General features: G+C 33.5%; 1 protein-coding gene across 1 annotated transcript; it reads left to right on the top strand.

Moving 5' to 3' along the window:
- The first annotated feature begins 815 nt into the window (after positions 1–815).
- Positions 816–11,175, top strand: LOC124368101 (jerky protein homolog-like). The gene is made up of 4 exons (XM_046825375.1): positions 816–869; positions 6,427–7,935; positions 9,160–9,165; positions 11,164–11,175. Exons 1-4 carry the CDS (start codon positions 816–818, stop codon positions 11,173–11,175), a joined length of 1,581 nt encoding a protein of 526 aa, XP_046681331.1.
- Positions 11,176–15,775: the final 4,600 nt, after the last annotated feature.

Here is a 15,775-nt window from a genome sequence, read left to right as displayed (position 1 = left end):
CTGATAAAAAAAAAAATCAAAAAACACAAACTTGAGGTCTCTTTCTCAACCTAGTACAAAACGACAGCAAATTGAAAGTTTTAGGAGTCTAATTAACTTCTTACAACTTAGGCATAAGTAACCTTTTGGAGCAGCTAAAAATTGTAAATTTCAAGCTCCACTCAGTGATTTCTTTTTAACACGTATTTTTAATGCTACCATTGAAGGAAAATTATCTATGTAATAAAGGTATGCAGAGTTTAGTTTTTCTAGTGTGAGCTGTTACAATACTAACAGGGGTCTCCGACTTTCTATCAATCCTTTAGAACTACCCAGGACTCACAACGGGGAAGTGGTTGCAAGTCGAGTCCCACTCGTCCCCTGGCAGAGTTTCTAGACCATGGTGCCGTCAGTACCTCTGGTCTTCACAATAAGCCTTAAAAATCTTTCTTAGATCCAAATATTAATCTTATCTTAATCACACACTGCTGGAAAAACTTCTGACTTTGTGGTTTCTTTCACAGTCTCACTATAGCTTGGGTGTGAGTAGGCAGGCAACTTGAAAAGAATTCCTTCTTAACAACTCTCCAGCTCCAAGATAAAACATAGATCTGCTTGAGACGGTTTAAACGTAATTTGTAGCTAACAAATGTTTGTAACTTCAAGTTTAATACTTAAAACTTGTCATGAAATTCCATGTTTTTTAACTTCAGGTCCAATGTGGATGAAATCCTGGGCTGGAGGAAAAGGAACACAACTTGACCAATCTGTATAGACATTTTGACGCATGTACAATTCTCAAAATAGTTCTAATAAAGATAATTGACTATTGGACCATGACTACAGCTGAGCTGGCTCACCTGTGCATTGACCTGAATCTACAGAACTTGGTATTACATATTCGGTTTCAAAATAGTGTGTAATAATTTAATTTTAAATCTGGAATTATAAATAAATGAAGTCTGTAAACAATTTGTTTGTTTTTTTCTTAAAATTGAATATTTATTAAATGATTTACTTTTTTAATGAAAGGTTTAAATGTCTTTCTTCTAAGAAAAGCTAGCTTTACTTGGGGTCAATGCATGTTTTAATAATTTAAAATTAAATTAGCTACAATCTACTGAACATCTAAATAAACAGTTTAACATTATCATAAATTGAGGTTGAATCTTGTAAAAAATAAAGAAGTGTTTGAATAAATCAGTAAGTCTAATAGAAATAAATAAAAGAAATCAATATTGATATAACGTTATAAATAATATTACATTTAATATTGTTTAAAATCATGTTTTTATTTTTTTATATATAAAAATCTGTTGTTAATTAGTGGATTATTGAAGAAACAGAAAATGAAGATGGACGGAAATCCACAAGAATATAAATGTATTTGTAACATTTGCAGTCTTTGGTTTTGATTTAATATTTTTATTAAAAATGCATTTTTTTGTAAATATATTGTAATTACGTAAATATAAATAAATAACTTATCCAATAGTGTTAGCATATAATGTTTCCTATATTATCCATTAGGATATTATTCATTATTCCTAAAAGAAGGAAGTTTGTTATCGATGTATGGTTTTTAGTGGAATTATTCTTTTCCATGAGAAGGCTTTTTTAATTTACAGTCAAAATATACTTTTAAAGAATCCTGCATAAGAATTAAACATAAGAGTCATTTCTCATATAATGATCATATATGATTTTTTGTAGTAGTATTACGCAATATCACTTCAATGCTCTGCTCATAATGGGGGTTTAGCGTAAATAAGTTAAGGACACAGTAAATATGAATGTAGACTTGCAATGTGAGGTGTAAATCAAAACATTTGTGGTAAAAACTCAACATTTTTTTTCTATTGCCATTCATTTTATCATTGAAGACAGAAATATTTATATGAAAAGCTGAAATTATTCAAGTTTGCATCTAGAACACCAAGGGATAACGATGCAGCAGATGTGGCCAACAAGTATACACCTGATAATAGAAACTGTAGTGAATTGTTTTTCTTATCAAAAACAATGGATAATCAATCAGAGCCTTCATAACAACTGAGTTGCCACAAAATCTGTGGATGGATTTATTACGAGTATAATGCTAATAATTTAAAAGCCAATGGTGTGTTGTCCATAATTATTATAGACCCGAAAGGGCATTTTAAAATCAAATTGTTGTCCATCCATCTATGGATTAACTCTTGATAGAAAAGTACTAGAGATTTAACTTTGTATGTAGGTTCCTTGGTTCAGGGAAGAACCCTGTTGAAGTCGGCAGTCTGTCTGTCTACCTGTCCACCCACCTGTGTGCAGTAGACCTGTTTTTTCTGTTTAGGTATTTTTGATAGAAAGGTCCTAGAATCTTTAAAAAAGGAATAACTTTTAGGTTTTGTGGTCAAAGACCAGTCCATCTGGCTGTGTGATACCTTTTTCCTTCATTACTATGTTATATTGGTTTATTATTCCAGGTTTAATGCTTATTTATTTACATGTTGCCTCAAACAAGCAACTAAAATGCTTAAAATATATTTACAATACATAGGGTGTCACACTACAGACCTTTTTTATCACTGAAATCATATAGTCACATACAGATGAATGAAATCAAACTTATAAGACATGTTTATTTAAGTAAAAATTCACAGTAAAAAATCAGAGAGAACTTTTCTTGAAACTTGAGGCAACTCTTCTGATAATGAAGAAATTGTGAAATGTCTGTTAATTTTCACATTATCATTCACTTTCTGAACAAAATCTTCCTTGATCATTAAGGGTTGCCCACTCCATTTCTTATTATGAACATATTTAAGGCATCTTTTAACCCTTTACAGGGCAAGGTATATATTTTGTCATTTTGCAGGAAAGCTTTCCAGTGAAAAAATCAACAACCCTGAACATATTGAAATGACCGAACAAAACAACTTTCAAAATTTATAATGGTTTTGTTTCATTGTAAATGCTACAAAAGGCATTAGAAATAACAAAATTGTTTTAATGTTTATTTTCTTTTTAGAAGGTGATTGATCTATCAACCAGAAAGCATTCTTGCATAATGGTCTGCCTGTGTGTGTGTGTGTGTGTGTGTGTGTGTGTGTGTGTGTTTGCTGGTAAAATCAACCAGTAGAAAATCTATTGAAATTGTAGGAAAAGGTTAAAAAACAATAGATTTAGGAAGACATGCTTTCAGTTAATACCTTTGGTTTATACAAAATTAAAAATTGCAAAATATTTGCATATGGCAAATTGTTAGTGATATATTTTTTCACTTAAAAAGTTATTATAAATTGATTGTATTTATTTATGCAAAATAATATACTGTACAAGTAAAAAATATATAACTTTTTTCTAAATGATACCTAGTAAAAAATTTAAAAATTCCTCTCATATATAGTATTTACACATCTGTGTGACATTTCATTAATGACACTAATTAATGATAATTCAACTAATCAACACTTCAAAAAAGAGTGCAACACTTTATTTAATGCTACCTTGCAAGTAGAACATTCCATACTGGATCTTTTGGCTTGGCTGAAACACTACATCTAGCATATGTTCTGCTTGAAATAGCAACAGGAACTTGTCTCTCCCACATTTATAATAGGTATTAACAGTTTTTACCATTCCTTCTCCAGCTTTATTTCCCCTCTTGCAAACTGCTGGCGAGTTTTTTATTTTCCAGCTGGAAAAATGTCTAAATTAACAATGCACCAAGTTTTCTTCGGAACACCTGATGTTTTATTACTTTTCCTCCATTTTCTTTGGCAATATGTCTGTATAAAATAAACAAATTTACCATAGTAGATTACAACAGGAAGAACATAGGTTTATTTTTCTATAGTTTCTCAGACTTTTGGACAGTATTATAGCTAGACTGTAAGTTAATTGAAATGGTCTACAGACATCTACAGCTCAAGGGCATTTCACTTCTACTTTTTCACAGATTTTGTTTCTCCTCGCAACCTCAGTAACATCTGGTTCATGCATATTAAAAACTATTTTTATAGATTTTTCTCTTTATCCTTCCATTTATCACAGATATATCCGATATGAATTATTTGTCTTTTAGTAGTAGTGGTATATCAAACAAGAATCTTTTCTGATTGCTTTGTTTGAGCAATTCAGTCTTTAGCTGTGTAGTCCTACATTTTCCTATCTAATTTGGGATCCTTTCAGCAATAAAAATAAATGATACATTTAAAGCTATAGTATATACATGAACTACATTATAAATTCTTCATTTGTTGAAGAAATGTCAACTATTAGATTGGATTAAGTGTTTTGATAGATAATAGTATACTATCAAATTAAAAAAAAAAGCATTTAACACCAAACAATAAATTATCAAAGTTTGTAAAATTTTGTTATTGTATAAGTCGCACATCACTCACATTTGGCCAAATATCTTGCCTGCACTGATTATTTGGATCTTAAAATCTCTTAATTTATCCTTTGACATGACTTTATAGTGTTATTATACTAATCAAAATTCTGAAGACTATTTATTTTTTTATTTCACCTTTTTTTCTAATTAAGTGTAGAAGCAACAACAAAACTTGGTTAAATAATTTTAAGTCTTAGTGTCAACGATAGAGACTGATAAATCAAATGACCAATACATTATAAAAAAAACTAAGTTACTATGAAGAACTTTATATACAGGGTGTATATTATGTCTGGAAACACCCAAATATATCCTTTAATAATTTAAATATAAATTTGAAACCTCTTACAATCGTGATAGAGATTAGGCATCTACTTTTTTGGAACAATGTTTTGTTATGTCACACCAACGGGGGACGTTCCTGCCGAGGGTATCGTGAATATTCTTAATGGAAGCCTATACCTTGTGATACATAATTTTAAAGGTAATAGCTTACTGAATTGAATGCCACAAACCGCATCTCAAGGGAATTATTCTATCAGAAAATAGAGCATTTTTAGTATTGAAAATTTACTGATGTTCAGCAATGTAATTTTAACATGGTTCTTGCCACAAAATGTGTTACACTAATTTTTTAGCATTTTTTAAATGTTCAATTAAAATAAAATAATACAATTTTATTTTTAAGCTGGTTTCATTAGTACAAATTTTACAATTGCCGTTACCTGGGCTAGTGAAAACCCACATTGGATTACTGAGTCCCATTCACAGCAACCACAAAAACTGAACGTATGGTGTGGAATTTTAGGTAACAAAATTGTTGGACCCTTTTTTCATCAATGGAAATTTAAATGCCGAACTTTTACTACAATATGCTCCAAAATGAAATAATCCCAGCTATTCAAATTGCATCAGGAGAATACTTTGATAATGTATGGTTTCAGCAGGATGGTGCTCCACCCCATTATGGGAGACAGGTAAGAGAGTATTTGGATTTAAGGTTTCCTCATAAATGGATTGGCCGAAGAGGAGAAATCGAATGGCCTCCAAGATCTCCGGATTTGTCAACCAATCGATTATTTCCTATGGGGTCATTTAAAATCCAATGTTTATAGAAGAAAGCCTCATAATTTGGAAGACCTAAGAAACAGGATTATAGAGGAGATTGCTTTGATAACTGAAGAAATGTTAGGCAACTCTGTCGAATCATTTTTACACAAGATTGGCTCATGTCAAACCGTAGAAGGAACACAGTTCGAACAATTGCTTTGACACCAAATGCAGGTAAAACGTTTGTTGTAAGACTTTTCTAACAGCATACATTATTTTTTTATTTGTAATAAGAAATCAATAACATAAGTATTTCCATAATTGTACTGTAATAAAAACTGGCAAATTTGTGCTAATAGAACCAGCTTAAAATGAAATTTTTGTTTTATTTAATTGAACATTTAAAAAAATGCTAAAAAAATTAGTGTAACACATTTTGTGGCAAGAACCATGTTAAAATTACATTGTTGAAACATCAGTAAATTTTCAATACTAAAAATGCTCTATTTTCTGATAGAATAATTCCCTTGAGATGCGGTTTGTGGCATTCAATTCAGTAAGCTATTACAGTAGACTCCCGTAAGTTCGGCCTCGGTTAGTTCGGCCGCCGCTTAGTCCGGCCGGTCGGCTGAGCATGAGTCACACGCACTTGGCGCCAGCCAGAAAGCGGGCAGCACGTCTCTACTAACAGTGCCGTTGTATTCTTTGGTTAGTTTACTGCTCTCTGTCAAACAGCTTCATCAGTTCGTCTCGAACATTCATACTGGGTGGTGCTCGTCATTTTTACAGTAGACCTACAAAGTCAGTTATTTTCTTTTAGTTTGCGTTTTGTACTGTTGTTTATTTACTCGTGTGGTTTCTGTGATTTCTTTTGTGTATGTACAGTACTGTTGTTTTCATAGTTTTTGTGTGTGTGCGTGTGTGTTTGAACAAAAAACTGTTTTGCATCGTGTTTTAATCTGTTTTTAAAATGAGTGAAATGCAGGTAAACGTAAGTACAAGTCAATGGAAAACAGAGACTACAAGCTCTGGAGAGATTAGACAAAGGAGAATCAGTGCAAAGTATTTGCAAGGATTTAAACGTGGGCAAAAGTACAGTCAACGACTGGCGACGCAACAGAAAAAGTATTGAAGGCTTTTGTACACAAATTGATACCGAAAAAGTTCTAGAAAAGCGTTGCACACTAAGGAAGGCCAAACACGAATTGGTGGAAGATGCTCTATGGTTGTGGTTCGTTCAAGAACGAAGACGAGGAACGCCATTAAGTGGACCAATATTAAAAGAAAAGGCCATGATCTTACACTCAAAGCTTCAACCAGAAGAGGCGTTCGTGGCTAGTGATGGATGGCTCTCTCGTTGGAAAAAGAGACACGGCGTACATTTTATTGGAGTTTGTGGTGAGAAGTTATCAGCAAACCCAACAGCGGCCACCGACTTTTCTGCAAGATTTTTAAAAATTATCGATGATGAAAACTTTTGCCCAGAGCAAATATACAACATTGACGAAACTGGGTTAAATTTTAAACTTCTGCCTAGAAAAACATTTGCCACCCCGCAAGAAACGTCTGCTCCAGGGTTTAAAACCAGCAAAGACAGGATAACAGTCGCCTTGTGTTCAAATGCTTCGGGGACTCACAAGTTACCCCTATTTGTCATTGGCAAAGCAGCAAAACCGAGAGCGTTTAAGAACATAAACATGGACGCTCTCCCAGTGTATTATCGGTCACAGAAATCAGCGTGGATGGACACGTACTTGTTCAGAGAATGGTTTGTATGCGAATTTGTTCCCAAAGTGAAAAAACATTTGGCAAAATCGAAACTCCCCGCCAAAGCACTTCTACTTCTTGACAACGCGCCTACTCATGATGAACATCTTCAGTGTGACGATGAAAAAGAAATTAAACTGCTGTTCCTACCACCCAATGTAACCAGTCTTCAACAGCCGATGGACCAGGGGGTCATTGAGTGCTTCAAGAGGAAGTATCGTCGTAAGCTACTTTCGGAAGTTCTTTCCAAACTGGAGACTGATGACAGCTTAGACCTTACCAAAGTGTTGAAGTCAGTTAACATGAAGGATGTTGTGTACATGTCGGCCAAGGCATACGACGAAATACCACCATCCACGTTTGTAAAGTCTTGGAAAAAACTTTGGCCAAATATAGAAGATAGCGTAGATCAAAACAACACAACAGCAGATGAGCCAAACAACATTCTTGATGGCGAACCTGATGACAATGCAGCTCTATTGCACGACCTTCAGCAACTACCGAACTGTGGTCCCATTGTTGAAGAAGATGTTTTGGAGTGGATCAACATGGAAAAGGAGCTAGACAACGAGGTTCTGAATGATGACGAAATCGTCGAGTGTGTCATTCGCCAGGACAACGAGATGAATAACGACGCAGATGGTGCTGAGATTGAAGAGGAAGACGAAGAAAATAAAATGAGCCACGCTGAAGGAAAAGCAGCTTTGCAACTGGCAGCTACTTACATCGAACAGCAAAAAGAAGCAACTGCAGTCGATGTAATTTTTATTAAGAAGTGGCGTGAGTTTGCACATAAAAAATCATTAGAAACAAAAATTCAGAAAAAAGTGACAGATTATTTTAAGTGTTAAGAAGCTAAACCACCAATGTACAGTGCAGTACTGTATTATTTTATTTTATTTCATTAGGTCTGTGGTTTTGTAAATAAAGCGTTACTCTGTGTTGTATTCTATGTGCAAGTGTTTGATTCCTACACGCATTGATTCCCAACATATGCAGTATTACCGTGTTTTATTGGTAAGTACAAATTTAAAATTAGTTTAGTAGTTAATTCTGTGTTGGTAATGTTTGGAAAGGTTAATTTTACGGTTATTTCATAACTTTTATTGAAAAATTACCCTTGCAAACAATAAATGGGCATTTTTTAAATAGGCATCGGTTAGTTCGGCCGCTTTTAAGTTCGGCCTAGGGTCCGGTCCCGAGGTGGCCGAACTTACGGGAGTCTACTGTACCTTTAAAATTATGTATCACAAGGTATAGGCTTCCATTAAGAATATTCACGATACCCTCGGCAGGACGTCCCCCGTTGGTGTGACATAACAAAACATTGTTCCAAAAAGTAGATGCCCAATCTCTATCACGATTGTAAGAGGTTTCAAATTTATATTTAAATTATTAAAGGATATATTTGGGTGTTTCCAGACATAATATACACCCTGTATACCTGTCAGGAGATAAATCTGATATTATCATGTTATCACACGATCTGCTGCTTGAGTCACAAGCTGGAACGGTCTGTGGTTGGCACTGCTGAGATTACAGCTGACAACATGAAATAACAGGTGAGCTGAAAAAATATATAAGCTTCCAAATAGGAAACAAGAGTGACATTTACACGCTTGGTCACTGAATTATGATTCTTATTGTAAATGGTCGATTTTTCAACTGAAGACAGTTCCTGCAAAGTAATAAAATTTCCTCCTCAATACATAGAAAATTAAATAATTGGTTATTGAACCAGAAACTGTCAAGGGTTACAGCTCTTACCCGATACAATGCCATTTCACCCCATACACTTAATGCCAATGTCCATACACTTAACCTACAGTGAATTTTAATTACTTTCACATCTAGCCCCAAGGAAATAATTTACGTTTGCTTCACAGTTGGCGGCATTCCCAATTGACTGAGACATTTGAAACAGCATTACAGATGTAAAAACAATCTTTTTTGCTGTCTCTGTGTCTGTGACTTGCTAACAGATGAAGGTAAGTGCGGGACACCGACAGCGCTGCAGCAGCAGAATTTCAAAACTGTACTTACGTAAAGAACACCTCGTACATAAAATTTGTTTATGGTAACAACTGATGGTGTTTGTTTATTGTAAGAGATGTTGAGATAGATCGGTAATTTTCCATACAAGTAAAACTGGCAACAGTGTAAGGCTAGGTTGTAGTTACTGATACCCAATGTTTTCCCTAACTACTTCGATTCAAGCACTGATTAACAACAATTTGTCAGACTCTGTTCACAAAAATCTAAGTCACTCACTTTGACAGTTTCTTCAATCAGACAGACTTCAACAACTCCAGATTAATGACAGTTTCACTTTATTGGAGATTAACAAAAACGTGACCCTGTTTGTTCTCAACCCTCTAGCAGTACAGATCACAAACATTGTCCCTCTGTATTATTTCACAATTAGTCCATCTACAAATGGTTTAATCTCCTCAATGTTAAAGAATCTGGTCTAGTTCTAGTGGAAAGCTTCCTCCTTTAGACTGAATTCTCGACTATCTTCCAAGGTACTCTACACCCTTTACTGAAGGGGGGGGGGATGAATGAGAGCTACAAGCAGTTCAGGGTAAATATGAGTGCAGGCTCTCATTCTTAACCTTTCTTTACATCCCATATCTCTATTTGTGCCAACAATCCTTTTTATTTGTAGAACACTGGAAGTTGCCAGCTTTCATTCACAAAAATGACTTTGAGTAGTATAGTAAATTAATACCATGTTAAATTAAAAATAAACTTTGACCGATAATACCAACTTCACTGAAATTTGAAGACCCAAACCATTTTTGTTTTATTAAATCATTTTTTGAAGGTCTTACTATCCATATATAAATTTATTTTATTTAACAATTAATACATATTGGTTTCAAATGGATTTGATGTTACAATTAATTTATTTACCATAACGTTTTAAATAACATAAACACTAAAAAACTCTCTAACTCATTTAAAAGGTTACTAATAATTGGGAACATGCAGGAATGCATACAAGGATATGTTGTTTAGTTTGGCTACCTTAAAATTGTTATGCATAGCAAAAAATCCCAAAAATTGAGTACCTCTAAATTGCATCCGTTGCATTTTCATCTTCTCAAACTATTTGAAATTTTATTAGGCCATCTCTGCTATAATAGGAACTCCCAAGTTTCTCCTCATAGTCTATCAAAAATACCTCTCTGTAGCTTTGAGGAACATTAAATTTTTGAATTGTATGTTTGAAAATAACATTTTGTTTAAACTCAATCTAAGGAAATTGTTTTGATTAATTTGAAACAATTATTTATATTAAGATTCAGCTGTACTTAAATGACCTTGAGCTTTTAACTACATAAAAACAATGTTAAGCTTCTGACACTTGCTACTCTAAAACTACAAATAATGTTTAGTGGTCTACATAGACAAGAAGTGAAAGAGATGAATATTTGTATTGTATAATTCAATTGTCATTCTGCTATCTATCCACTTCCTGTTCCTGACCCTGATTAAGTTGGAGCATCACAGGATAGAAAGAAATCTACCACATTTATTTGATAAAAATTATAAAAGAATGTTACATAACATCATATTTAATGGAGTAAATATATTTAATTAATATTTATTTTAAAATTGTGAATAGTAAGATCAATTGCTTGTCAACATAAGCTTGAATTAAAATACCAAATTTAGATACATGGTGAAAAAACTTCATGAAGAACTAACACTAGAGTAACCATTTAGAGTATTTGTTTTGTACTTGCAGCGTTAAAAACCATTATCAATATTAATCTGTCAGTCAAATACTCTTTTTACACAATCATTGAAAATTACAATGGCAGCTTGATAGTAAAGTAAAATTATAAACAAAACAGTGCAATTAACAAGTTAATGAGAATCACATAAATCATCAATAGGTATCATCAAAGTATTCTATAGTGTATTCAGTAACCCACCTGACATGTGTATTCCTGTTTAAACTGTGATATACTGTGCAGATAAACACTTGATTAGGTTGTCTCGTTGCTTAAGTAAGTTGTTCTATGGTGTCATAGGGTTATTTAGTTGTGTTGGAAGGTACAAGGTGTGTATAAGCTCTCCTCTTAACAGTTTTTGATTGAGAGGGTAAAGAATTTAAAGGCTATTTATTGAGTGAATAACAGTATTTTTGAAATCTTTCATTATTATATATTACAAAAAAAGAACACATTATGAGAATTGTAATCAATTCTCTTCTACAGATATCAAAAAAACTTAGACATAAATTTATGCAATCATGTATAATATTATATCAATAAGGGTATGCTGATGGCCAAGCCTTCTAAGGACTTTGGATTTGAGTTACAGATAGTGCATGTTCAAATCCTCTCTGCAAATGTTGCACTACCTTGTCCTGTATCCACTCTTCCCCTTATTGTGTTTGGTAGGATTCTTGTATAGGCCATTGACCCATGACAACAGGCAGAATAAGGCTTTAGAGAGAGAAAATAGATATTATGGCAATGAATTTTCCTATGTCAAATTGATGACAGAACAAACAAGTTGTATGTCAAAATATTCAATCATTTCTTTGAGGGTCCATGTTGATAGAAAAAAACACAAATTTTATGATTTGGTCGGTTTTAAGTATACCAAGTTAATACAAACATAATCTGAGAACAAATGATCATTTCATAACATTAACAATTTTGAAACCTTTCATTTTGACCTTTACTGACAATCAATTTCTTTCTTAAGATAAATTCTTCTATCAATTTCATGAAAAACAAGTTTGCTTGTACAATGCAAATACGTTCTTAACTGCTGTCTGGACTATAATACTTACAATTTTCCATAGTGCTTTCTTGAACAAGTATTAATGCCATGTACGTATGTGTCTTGGCTTTATTCTATTTAAATATAGATACATGACATAATACAGCTTTTAAGTGTGTATTATTATGAATACACTTATGTTAAACTATACAATTAACAAGTAGCTGGAAATAACATTTATTCATACATTAATCACAACAAATAATAAATTATGTACTTCCTATGGCTTAGTGGCAGCATCGCGACTTGTTTGTTTATATAATTAGCAATCCACATCATTTCCTGATTACATAAATTGCTGTATTTTATATATAAATAAAGTCTAAATCATCTTGCATTCATTATTTTGTTTAGCAAATGTTTATTTGAAATTAGTAGTCAGATGAAGGAATTTATTATAGTTTTAACTCTAACTTGTTCTAATTCCAATACTTCTTATTTGGTTGTAAAGTAACTTGATTGTTCCCCAGAAAAAAGTTTACTTGTGGTTTGTATCTTCCATTAGAACCTACAATGGGCACAGCAGAAACCGATGTGTCACTTATTTCTGGGCAACCTCATCGATGTCTGGGAGCAGCATATCACTAACCACACATATTGGGTGGAAATATGGATCAAATATGGTTTAGTATACTGTGGAGGATGACTGTTGGAGTAGATAGAACTCCCTTAGTGTTAAAGGTTGTTGCTAGACCGCACATGAAGGAGTGATGCCCTTTCCCGCTTTAGTTGGAGAGGCTCTGTAGCAGGCCTTCCCTTCTTCCAAGGGGACATGACTGAGATACAGCCTGCTGTTCCTCCTCATAAGGTCTCTACAGGAGGAGGCTCCTACACCATAATCTTATCCATCCTGAATATCCTGTCACTGTGGAAGCAAGTGCAAAGGTCCTTTTAGGAATAACTGCTGTGTGAAGTTTCTTGTCCTAAGTGAACAAAACAAAATCTTTGAAGGCATTCTTCAGGCCCGTACTCAGACAGATTTTTCAAACAATTTTACTGGGCCCCACTACACTTGTAAGGGGACAGGTGGCGGAGCATGATAGGGTCTGGCCAAATATCTTTTCCAGTGCCCACCAGTGCTGAGTACGGCCCTGACTGTATATCAGGATCAACAGCCAAATCGTTTTCTACGCAGAAGGATAGTTTTTTGTCAAACCTAATTGTGTTGTGATATATGCGAGCATCAACACTGCTCTTCAGGCGGATTTCTGTATATTAGGATACAATATGAAATTACATGTTATAGTTTGTAATGATGGGATTATAAATGTGAGATTTAAAAAGTCTTGACAGGACAGTTGCAAAGGTGTGAAGACCAACTTCCTTTTTAGGTATAGATGGTTGTGGAAGTAAATTGTACTAATTGGCTGAAGTAGTGAAACCTAGCACTCAACGTGCAACAAAATGTCATTGTTTGTCTCTCTGTAAACACAGGTGTACTTTTTTGTCTAAGTTTGGCCAAATTTGGCTCAACCTTTCTTCTTCTAAATATTCAATAGAAATTGACCCAAGGGGGAGAGCCCTAGGACAAAACCCATTCTCATCAATAATTATTGACTGAGTGTTAGCGAAGCATATCACTTGATTGAGGGGCTAAAGAAATTCCATTTTGTCTGTCTGTCTGCACAATATCTCAAATACGAATGGACATAAATTTTGCATGAAACTTCATTTCTGTATAGGTAATATCGAGTTTGATGATGGTGGTGCTATTCCATAGGGTTTGAGTGAGCATTAGTGAACATTTTATATTGGCCTTATGGGTAATCATAATGGCAACGAGAAAATTGCAGAATAAATCAGTTTGTAAATAAACTAAGTACAATCATTTGAAATGTTACTTGCTGCTTCAGCAAAGCCTCTTATATGACACATTGTGGCATACTCCTACCTTGTACTAGAAGCCTTTTTACTAAAGGAATCTTGAGGAAATTTGCTCTAGTACTCTTACAAACTGATTCAAGATGAAGATTCAAATTCCAAAGGATGGTCGCAGTGAACCAAGCAACTGGTCTAGGTTTTGAATTATGGATAGATCTTAACCAAATGTAGCATGGTTATTTTATGCCTTACTAGCACATACCCGTGGCTTCGTTCGCAGTTTATATGCAACATTCTGTGTATCTGTTTGAATAACTCCTATGATTTCAGTATTATATGAACTATTTTAGAGCAATGTAGAGGAAATCCAAAGTCAAAGTTCATAGTTTTCTTAGTGAAAGCACTTGTGGTATAATATGATAGGGTTCTATGATATTTTTCAAGTGGAATTAGTCATATATCGTGCATTTGGTTTCCATTTTACAGTGTTCATAATTAAGAGGACCAGAAGTTAAACAAAAGTGTGAGTAATTCTTATTTCAGGTTTTGCACTTCTAGTTCAAACTAACTTTATATCTCCAACACAAAATTGGATTTTGCTATTTTGTCCCGAGAAGCAATATAAATAGACCTATATATAGGTCTATTTATATTTATATATATATATATATTATATATATATATATATATATATATATATATATATATATAATTTTGTAATGAGGTTGGATTCAAAACAGTTTAGTTTTCTAACTTGTATGAATATAGATATTTTTTATTGAAAATTAAAAACTAAAATCAACATCAATAATACTAATACATTTCAAGACTTACATTATGACAGTTGCCATCTATATGTAAATATAATACATGATACAGTAAAGTTCTATCTTACCAATCCATGTTCACTATATCATACTATTTCCTCAGTCCAGTCTAGGAATTATCGGTATTTATACACCTAATCAGTATCATATACCTCATCAGTGAGAAATAGATGCAATGTCACCTCGACGATTATCTGTCATAAAAATTAAATTAAGTGTGTTGTGTATTGCTTTGTGACCCAGAATAATTAAGTTGATTTGCCTAAGATTTTGAAATGTAAACAAATTCAAATTATAGGTTAAAATTAAACATATGGTGATGCTGTCATAATAAAATGTTTACATACACCAAGATGGGATTTTTGCTGCTTTAAAGACCATTGGGGCATAGCCTGGAAGGATTTGCGAAATAAGAGTAGGCTATATTCACCCTAGGGATGTCCATGTGAAAGTTCAGACCAATTGATTGATTAGTTCATACGTGAAAGCAAAACAAACAAACAAAGACACTTTCGCATTTATAATATTATTATGTGCGAATGTACTAAAAATAGTTTAAGCCAAAAGGTCAGAATCTCTAGGTGATAATGTTCACTAAAACTGTTCTAAGAGCTTTATTAGGGAAAGATTTTTTAATCAAATTTAGCATGTTGAATTTATCACTTGAATCGTATGATGGGAGCAGTGGATCAAGTCAATTATCTGGGCTTCTTATTATTGGACAGATATTGTACAAATTTGGAAAGAATATATCATAGCTCATGCGTCGCCTTAACTCAGGATTCATGCATTTTTGAGTCTGATTCAAGGATCGTAAGTGGATAATACCAGTAGTGTATTTAGAAAATTATTTTCGGGGCAGGAGGCTGACTCACTGGCTAGTTTAGAAAGAATAAAATACCTTCCAAAAATAGGAGCTCAAGAATCTTCCCACTGGAAACTTTTTAGATTTAAGACCTCATAAATGTGTTCTAGCTTAAAACAAACTATTGGGTACAATTCTAATGTATATCTTTCAAAATGTTTTGGGGGGGGGCTCGAGCCCCCTGAACAGGGGCCTTATATACGACTATGGACGGTACTCACTACATAATAGAAGTTGTTTGAGTGATTTTAACAATCTAAACACTTTGACTGTTTAAAATGC

Source organism: Homalodisca vitripennis, chromosome 8 (genome assembly GCF_021130785.1).
Source record: "Homalodisca vitripennis isolate AUS2020 chromosome 8, UT_GWSS_2.1, whole genome shotgun sequence".
Classification (NCBI taxonomy): domain Eukaryota; kingdom Metazoa; phylum Arthropoda; class Insecta; order Hemiptera; family Cicadellidae; genus Homalodisca; species Homalodisca vitripennis.
The sequence above is the reverse complement of the archived record's forward strand: the minus strand, read 5'-3'. Positions and strand labels throughout refer to the sequence as shown.